This window comes from Poecilia formosa, unplaced genomic scaffold (genome assembly GCF_000485575.1).
Source record: "Poecilia formosa unplaced genomic scaffold, Poecilia_formosa-5.1.2 Scaffold78, whole genome shotgun sequence".
In the NCBI taxonomy this organism is placed as follows: domain Eukaryota; kingdom Metazoa; phylum Chordata; class Actinopteri; order Cyprinodontiformes; family Poeciliidae; genus Poecilia; species Poecilia formosa.
In genome coordinates, this window is record NW_006800017.1 from 1,092,954 (window position 1) to 1,102,558 (window position 9,605).

A 9,605-nucleotide genomic window follows, 5' to 3' on the forward strand; every position below is an offset into this window, starting at 1 on the left:
GTTCATGCTATGTTAGGACAGGAGACAAGATATTTCCATCCCTGAAATTATGATGCATAGAATCCTAAGTCTAAACTATGTTACAGAGAGTAAGCGCAATAAAAACATGGTTTATCTGTGGCATTGTTAATTAAAATGGCACATTCCTGATGTATTAAAATTAAATACGATCGGTTCACTTAATGATATTAGCGATTAGGTTATGCATTCAGCAAGTACTTTTGCTTCTAATACTTAAGTATTTTTAAAAGCCAGTACTTTTTTACTTTTACTTAAGTAAAATGTTAATGTGATACTTTTACTTTTACTTGAGTACATTTTTGTCTGTGTATTTGTACATTTACTTAAGTAAATTTTTTGAGTACTTTCTCAACCACTGCTCTCATGTTAGCAAAATTAACTCAGTCATGTTTTGACTGTTTTTATACAATCTCAAACTGAATTTCACTGAAAACTTAAAGGCAAATAAACTTACATATCCTCCATGGAATTTTATTTTCCATTTCCTGTACACCACATCAGATGTCGTGCGACAAAAAAATATGTTTATCGCTTTTCACTCAACACTAGTAATGCCGTGTTTAAGGTTTTTACCTGGCTGTTTAACAGGTTTTGTGACATTGATCTGCTTAAAAGCACATTTCCTTTGAACTTCAGATTAAAACAAAACTAAAAGTAGGAGGAGAGTTCCTCGTACTTGAGTATAAATGATGCGTCATCCACTTGTTGGACATAAGTTTTCTTTCCACGACCACATTTGTCTCACATCTGCATCTGGATAATGGCGTCTGGTAGGGGAAAAACTCACATTTATTATTTTAACTTCTTATTTATGTAGTTTTTTATGTTTTTTTTTTTTTTTTCCTGCCTGAAATTTTTTTCTTGGAAAAAAATTAAATAAAAAAGGATGACGAATTCTATTTATTTCAGATACCAGTGAGAGGGCACCAAAAAAAAGAATTTTCATATCGGTCCCGAAGAAATACTGGCCTGTCTTGTCCCAGTTCTATGATTTGGTAAGCAGTTTTTGATGCTACATGGATCATTTTAACGCTAAATATTATTGGGATCTTGAATTTTCTTTATTTTTCTGTCATTTAACAGGATCATGGCTTGTTCATCACAGACCTGAATCCCAATATAAGTGAAGGTTATGTGGCTGCCTATTTTAAACCTTTTGGATGTGTCACAATGTGCAAGGTGGAGTCAAACCCACATTTTTTATTTATTTATTTTTTTACCTTTTTTCTATCATTTTGTCCAGGTTCATCTACGGAAATGATTCTATAACCATTTGTGTTTTGATTTGATCCAAGATCAAGAATAGTTCCGGTTCTTCAAAGGACAGACTGGCCTATGTGAGGTTTTCCACCGAAGCTGAAGCAAACGAAGCAGACTGGGCTGGTCCTCACTTTATAGGAGGGACAGAATGTAAAGTAAGACGGGTCGTCAGTCCAAAGGTGAGGTGGAATTTGCTTTACATATGTGAAAAAAGTGTGCATTTTTCATCTATCACCTTGTCAGCTAATACACAAATTTGTCTTGAAGGCCGAAGGCGAGTCAGACAGTGTGCCCAAACCAGTGCAAATTAAACCTTCACTTCGCCGTCCAATGGGTCTGGGCTACATGCTGGAAGATCCTCAGTGGTTAGATGAAGAAGGGAATGAAGAAACCAACCAATTTTAAGATGTATCATCTTTAAGAAGACCTAAGACAGAGACTTTAAGAAGTTGTATGTTGTCAAAGTAAACTGTAAATGCTTCCTAATCTGCCATCAGATCTATTATGTTATGGAGACATGACACATTTTCTTTTTAATTCACAAATCCTTCTCCTTTTGCTTTGATATGCCTGTTTATGGGGAAATATTTTGCTGAAATATATGTTGTAATCAACGATAGAAGAGGATATATAGTATTTATTAGACAAGCCAAACTCTTATGTACTACTAAATGTCAATTCAGACTATCAAACAACTTTGATTTGAAAAAATAACTGTATTTTTGAACCACATTTCTTGTTTTGTTTCTAACAATAAACATTCATAAACTAAACTGAATGTATTGATGTGGTATATTCATTTGTGGCCCAAGAATGTGAAACTACTAAGACAACAAAAGTCATGTGACCATAAACAATTACTCTAGGCAAAGCTCTTATTTTGATATGTAATTTAATTTAATAACAAAAGCAAATTGTTAAGTAAAAGTTGCTTAAATGCAAAAGAATACTACTAAACTCGTATCTTTCGATGCAATGATTTGCGTCACAGATTCACATTCAATCACAGTGCAGAGCGTCAAAACTGACTGCAAAAACATGCTTGATGACATCTCCATGCTGTCAGGCAAGCTGATTGTTGAACAGTGTTATCAGTTGAAAAGCCGGGGCAGAACATCACTCATAACCGTCAAGGAAATCAAAACTAAAATAAGTTGCAAGTTCTGATATACTTTGTGAGCTTTGATTAAAATGCCATACCAGTCTGAATTCTTCTGCATCCATTGTTATCCAACAGCATGTTTTGCATTGTATGTATTTTGTAACAAGTCTAATAGTCACCAATTGTGATTTGGCCAAAGAACAAGTAAAGAGATTGTTCTGAGAAGAATAATCTTGAAAATTGTCCTTATAGGAAGTTTGACCTTCTTCCCTCCGGCCGCCACTTTGGGATGCCTAAGATTAGAGCCAGAACCGAACCCTTAACCATCTAGACAGGGATTGTTCAAAAAATATTGGTCAAAGATCCCCCTCTGTCTGTTTGCATAAGCCAGTGAATTATTATATAATATTGAATTCAGAAGACTAAAAGCTTTTGCCTATTGCCAAAAATTGGTTGCACAAACCTATAACAGCTGTCAGTCATGTTTTGACTGTTTTTTTATATCATCTCAAATTGAATTTTTCTGAAAAAGTACGTTTGCATAAACTTATCTAACATATCCTCCAGAGAAGATTTTTTTCATTTGCTTTATACCAATAACTGATGCCGTGTGACAAAAAAAATAAAAAAATAAAAATGTATCCCTGTTTGTTTAAGTAAAAAAGTAAGCCTTTGATTATAGTTTTCATCCTGGTTGCTTAACAGGTTTTGTGACACTAACTTGTTTAAGCACATTTTTCCTCTGAACTTCAGATTAAAAGAAAACTAAAAGTAGGAGGAGATTTCTTTGTACTTGAGCATAAGTGATGCTTCGTCCACTTGTTGCACATCATTTTTTTTATTTTCAGGATCACGTTTGTCTCACATCTGCATCTGGATAATGGCGTCTGGTAAGGGCAAAACTTCTATTCTTGATTTTATGTTATATATATTGCTGAGTTTTTTTTAGCCTGGCTTTATTCTTTGGAACAAATTATAAAGAGTCCTGAATTATGTTTATTCCAGATAATATTGGGATGGCACCAAAAAGAATTTTCATAAAACTTCCAAAGAAATACATGGCTGGTTTATCCTTATACTATTCCTTGGTAAAGAATTTCTCATGCTATGCAATCTCATGCTAAATATTAATGGAATCTTTAAGCTGATTTGTTTTTCCATGACTGAACAGGATCATGGCTTGTTCATCACAGGCCTGAACCCCAATGTAAGTGAAAGCCATCTGGCTACATATTTTACAGAATGGGGTTGCATCACAATGTGCAAGGTAAATTCAAACCCACATTTTATAATTACTGTTATTTTATACCTTTATTTAATTTTGTCTTGAATTATCTGCAAAAGTGATTGTATAACCATATTAACATCGCCATTTGTGTTTTGATTTGATCCAAGATCAGGAACAGTTCCAGTTCTTCAAAGGACAAATTGGCCTATGTGAGGTTTTCCAAAGAAGATGAAGCAAACCAAGCAGACTGGGCTGGTCCTCACTTTATATTTGGAGAAGAATGTAAAGTAATACGGGTTGTTAGTCCAAAGGTGAGTAAAATTTGTTTTCCATATGAGAGCAAAGTGTGTATTTTTCATCCATTGCCATGTCAGCTAATAAAATTCTGTCTTGTAGGTTGAAGGCGAGCCAGACAGTGTGCCCATCCTAGGGCAAAATAAAACTTCAATTCGCAGTCTAAAGGGTCTGGGCTACAGGCTGGAAGATCCTAAGTGGTTAGGTGAAGATGATAAGAATAAAGAAACCAATTAGTGTTGAGATAAATCAGGAATCGGGAAGACTTGAAAAGCAGGCTTTAAGAATGAGGAATGCTCTGAAAATAACATCTAAACTCTTCTTAATTTGCCATGTGTTATGGAGACATGACACATTTTCTTCATAAAACTTTCTCACATTTTGCTTTGATATGCCTGTGTATTTTTGAGAAATATTTTGTCTAAATATATCATTGTCAATGACAGATGAATAAAATATAAAGTGTGAATATTTTGCAAATTATACAAGCCAGATTTCTCCTAGTAAATACACAAATCAGATCATCACACAACTCTGCTGTGAAAAATAACTGCATTTTGAGCCACTTTTTTTGTTTCTAACATATACAATTCTTATATTAATTAAATAAATTAAACTGAAAATATTGTTGTGTTTTTATTTTTTGCAATCAAAGCGATTGTCAGTGAACTAAAAACTAATAACTGAATTTTTGTGAACAATTACTCAAGGTAAATAATTTATTTTTGATATGTCATGCAACAATAGCAATTTATAGAGCAAAAGCTGTTTGAATATAAGAAAAAAATATTAGCAACAAACGCTTAATCTCATAAACAGGAAACTAAACTACTATCCTTGGACGCAATGAGTTACGTCACAGATTAACAGCCAATCCGGTGCACAGCGTCAACACTGGCTGCGTGAAAACATGGCGGAGAAAGAGGAAGAAGTCTGCTTCAAAAAGGTAGGAGCGGGAACTTCGCTCAAATTTCAAGTTTTTACCGATTTGTTTCAGCTTTAAGTACACTCAAAATAACTTATGCTGTACCCTTCTTGTATGCTTACGTTACGACAAGCTCTTCCACCTTTAGCAGACCTAACTACGAAAGCACTTATTGTTGTTTAACTTTAGACCAAACAAATGACAAATTGTCCAGACATTCGCCGAATTGAAATTCGTTTCTTAAGCATTTAATAAAGTTCTAATTATTCTGTGCTTGGCTTGACAACATCTGGAAATCCCCATGGTGCTTAACAGAATGTAATTTTTAAAAGGTAAGTCTGTTTAGTACAGAGAAGCAAGTAAAACAATTAAGCTTTCAAATGAAATGATGCTTTAGTGTTATTTAGCCTAAGATGTATATCTACTCAAATACGCAAATGTCATGAATTACAAGTCGTATCACTAAATGAAAATTAACAGGAAACAAAAACCAAACAATTGGCATCTCATTCATGTATGTAGTGCACAGTTAAACTTATTGAATTACTTGTTGAAGTTTTCACTAATATTCTAATTTAGTGAGATTTATTTGTGCTCTCCTTCTCTATGATATGTTCTTTTTACATCTCACAGGAAACCGTGAGCAAACTCCTGTGCAGTTCCTTTAAAGAGGACAAAACCAGATGTAAGTTTCAGAACAATGTTCTATTTTTTTGTATTATTATTATTTGTAATTTGGTGACAAAACTGAATAAATCTTTGTGTTATAGTAGGCAGTGATGCTACGCTACTCATGAGAGAAATGCTGAAAGTGTTTGTGCAAGGTGATGATTTCAGTGTCTAGATTACATGAGTTACTGTACTCAAGTTGCACAGCAATAAAATTCTTTGTTTGGTCTTTGCCAGAGGCCGCTTTGAGATCGCTGAAACAAGCTGAAGCTGAGGATTGCAACCGAATTGAGATTGAGCATTTTGAAAAGATCCTGCCTCAGCTGGTAAGTTGCTCAACAGATTCAGGACTTTTTGTGATTTGGCATGCATACAAAATATACATGCCAAATAAGTTGCAATGGCTATGCACATAGCAATTGCACAAAATCTTATTCAACTTTTCAGCTTTTAAATAAGAACTGGTTTAGTCATAAACAAGTATATTTTCCTATCTGATCCATTTTATAGGATGGATCAGATTGTGATTTTGGTTAAGATTTAAAGGGGCAGTGTTGTGTGTTTTTCAGGCATAAAGTGACATTTTATTGTATAAACAATTGAATATGTTAACTTCTGTTATGAAAATTAAATATACAATTTTACTTTGTAATTTAATACCTTGAAATTGGGCCTCTTTTTCTTTAAAAAAATACTTCTCTTTATGAAACTCCACATTCAGAAAGTCATCACAACATCACTCCTCTATTAACCCCTTAATAGGTTTTTTTTTTCCAGCGTTGCACTGATACTGGAAACTGCAACTCCGGGGAGGAGCAATGCCCCAGAGCGGCACTAGGCCCACCCAGGTGTTTTGCACAGCTTAATGGTTGCCATGGGAGATTAAAAGATTTCTCAAACATCCATGAAAAAATCAAGCCAACACTCCAGCTATGTTTTTGATGAAAGAATAACATCATAACATCATGTGGAGCTCCAAAAAGTCAGTTTTACATAATACTGCCCCTTTAACTAAAATGAAATGGAGGTGTCATGTAAATGTAGCTGGAATCAAGTTAAAACAAATTCATCCAATTTCTCTTATGTGTATTTTTTGAATAAAAGTTTTGTTTTTAACTTGCAGTTTTTCATCTTGTTTCCTTTTGCAGCTTCTGGATTTTTAGTTGAACCACAAGATGGAGCCAGAGGGCAGCTAACAAGTTGCTACAAGCTTTTGTTTTTGAGATTTTTTTTTTCTTGTTCAGTAAAATTACCTTCCAAATTAAATCTGAGGTCACATTGATTTTCCTGTCATGTGTTTATATATGTACATTTTTCAGATTTAAAGTTAAAAACCCCACAGTGTTGTCCAAACGTAACCCCACTTCCACCAATAAGGGCCACCTGTGCTCATCTATGGAACAACAGGTGCTTCCAGCATGCTCCATGGCGCCCTTCATCAAAGCCTCCAGGAGCAGTTGGAAGCAATTAGAGTAATAAGGGGAGCAGCCAGTCCCTTAGATGATGACAAGTGCCAGGAAAAAAGGAGTACCCCCTCTGGCCACTTTGAAGTTCCCTTTTGCTGTCCTGCGATGTTTGGTTAGAGGTAGGGGGAAGGGCAAAGGGGACCTCTGGCACAGGGAGGAAAGTTGAATGGGAGTGTGTGTGCGTGTGTGTGTGCGCGCATGTGTTAGCCAAACACGGCCGAAGACCACACGCATAGAGATTCTGTTTGAAAGGAAACATAACAAAACACATCGGAACATGGTCCAAGAGGAGCAGGGTGTAATTCTGAAGGTAAATAAACAAAACAGGCGAGTAGTAGAGGTGCTCTCCGCTTTCATCACAGCAGAGAGAAGGTGGGTGGGAGGGGAAGCTGGGCCTACCGGAGAGAGGCTAATGTGGGGTTTTTCAAACCCAAGTGGCTCTTATGTTTTTCCACCAGCGGTGTGTTTGACCAAAGTGTCTTTACTGTGAGTCAGCATAGCTGTACAACACCTCACTCTGTTTATTTGTGTGCCTCTTGGGTGACTCACTGCACTCGCATGCAGCTGGAAGCAACTTAAGTGAAAGTCAAGAATCCAGGCTTGGATAGGTGTTCAAGGACGAGCGTCCTGGAGTTTGACCCAGAACCATTTATAATTTGGAAGGCTGGATTTGTGTTTCCCTGGTGTGATCTCCGGAGAAGACAATCGGAAAGAGTCGGGTTTGGGTTGAGTGATGTGACGTTTTTAGAGTACTAGTCGAAGGTTTATTAGGGAAGATGCCTCATTTTTGATTGGTAAAAATAACCATTTTAATTCTTTGGCGTAATAATACCTTTGCACTCCCCTCAAACTTTGTCATTGCCACATTTGTCACATGCAAATGTCCTTTTTTCCCCTCCAGAAGAAGACTATTTTCCTTGACTTCTTTCTTCCATCGCTGAGAATTCTGTACTTGCACTACCATATGACTCCTCTGCATATGCATCCTAATGGAACAAATTACATCTGAAGGCAGTATTATTAAACATGCGAAAACAGTTAAGACAAAGAATGGGGAGGGGCGTTAAAAGTAATGAGTTAAAGCTTTTCTTCATCCTGCATTAAAGGCAGGGAGTGTCGACAGACAGTCCAGACGCCTTGGAGAAGCTCCGGAGTGAGAAGCTTTTCCTGGGAGAAAGAGGCTGATCTGTGTCCAGCTTTCTTTTATTTTTCCCCTTCTTTTTCTTTTTTCCTGGGACAGCCTCAAATATGACATACAAATGCTCAGTTGATTTTAACCAATATTAGTATTGATTTTAAACTAATTTGCCTGCCAAAATTATTTCTATCATGTTGGTTTTGCATTTTGGGCAGTTTAGCAACATCACGGTTTATACTCCAAGTCCCGGGAATTACCAGCCTCTTACATGAATAAAAAAGAATTGCGTACAACGCTGGTATCAGGAATCATGATTTATAAAAATGTTTTCCTGAAGTGGAGCTGACTTGATTTGTGTGCAGAGTCCCGGTGAGGAGACGTCAGGATTATATCGTATTTCTCTCCTTAATTCTCCTCTGACTAGTCTGCGGTTGCTCTTTCTGACGCAGTTTTCAAACTTTCCGTCGCCTCAAAACTTCTCAGGTCCAAACGAAAGCTCAATATGTGACAAGTCAACATAGCACACCCACTTCTGTGACTGCTGGAGTTTTGCTTTAGCAAAAGCCTGTGAGTTAATATAGGTTACAATATCAAACGTTATAAATTAATGAACAATATCTTTGCATAAGAAACATTTTTATATAGTTTGAACAGTTTTATTCATTTCATAAAGAAAAGATAGCTACACTTTTGGACAGAGACCTGCATCTGTCATCAATCTGTCATAATTGATGACAGATGCAATCTATCATCAATCATATCATCGCACCCTGTCATAAATTTGATAGGGTGCAAATTTAAGTTAGTAATTTTTATAAAGCAGTCAATTATTAGAAGACCCCCACAACCACAGTAAAGTAGCATTTACCATTTGAGGCATCGGCAGAATGAAATTGGCTTCCTTTAAGGAGCTGTCAGCCTATTGTGCATAAACAAGTTATTCTACAAGACATTTATGAGGAGTCTTCTGTCCCTTCAGAGAGTATCACAATCTGGCTCCAAGGACTGGAAAAAGAAGGAAAGTGCCCTGTTAGAAATTTGTACAACACACCATGTATCTGAGTGTAGTCCAGGTAATAATACCTCATAGGTCCTGAAGTGGTACCCATCAAACACCAGTGATGACATCAATAGTAAGAAGACATTGGAAAGGGTATGCCAACGAAAAGGGCTAGATCTGCCAAAAAAGCAGAGTGGAAAATGCTACAAAGAGAAGAGCCAAAGTATGAGGCATTTATGAGACAGAACACATGAAAATCTATAGAAACAGTGCCCATTACAATCAGTGGGGGTACTTCAGGAAAAATAAAATGGGAATTGTACAGGCAGAACGGCACATTGAGGAGGGAAGGCCGTCATTGGTTTTTGCAAGGACACCCTGTACATAGCATTTTATAGAGCCGATTGAGTCCTACATCAGATGATGAAACAAAATACACCTCCAAAATATGTCCAAAACCAGATTCTTTACCTGATCTGAGTCCTACTGTTGGGTGCAGCTT

General features: G+C 36.4%; 2 protein-coding genes across 2 annotated transcripts; both read left to right on the forward strand.

Moving 5' to 3' along the window:
* The first annotated feature begins 3,542 nt into the window (after positions 1 to 3,542).
* On the forward strand, positions 3,543 to 4,294 carry LOC103140965 (heterogeneous nuclear ribonucleoproteins A2/B1-like). The gene is made up of 3 exons (XM_016673498.1): positions 3,543 to 3,650; positions 3,779 to 3,922; positions 4,008 to 4,294. The coding sequence occupies exons 1-3, from the start codon at positions 3,543 to 3,545 to the stop codon at positions 4,140 to 4,142; spliced, it is 387 nt and encodes a 128-aa protein (XP_016528984.1). The 3' UTR covers positions 4,143 to 4,294.
* A 470-nt stretch (positions 4,295 to 4,764) lies between these two features.
* Positions 4,765 to 6,782, forward strand: cenpx (centromere protein X). Its single transcript, XM_007556347.2, has 5 exons — positions 4,765 to 4,851; positions 5,464 to 5,515; positions 5,601 to 5,654; positions 5,737 to 5,825; positions 6,648 to 6,782. Exons 1-5 carry the CDS (start codon positions 4,816 to 4,818, stop codon positions 6,660 to 6,662), a joined length of 246 nt encoding a protein of 81 aa, XP_007556409.1. The 5' UTR covers positions 4,765 to 4,815; the 3' UTR covers positions 6,663 to 6,782.
* Positions 6,783 to 9,605: the final 2,823 nt, after the last annotated feature.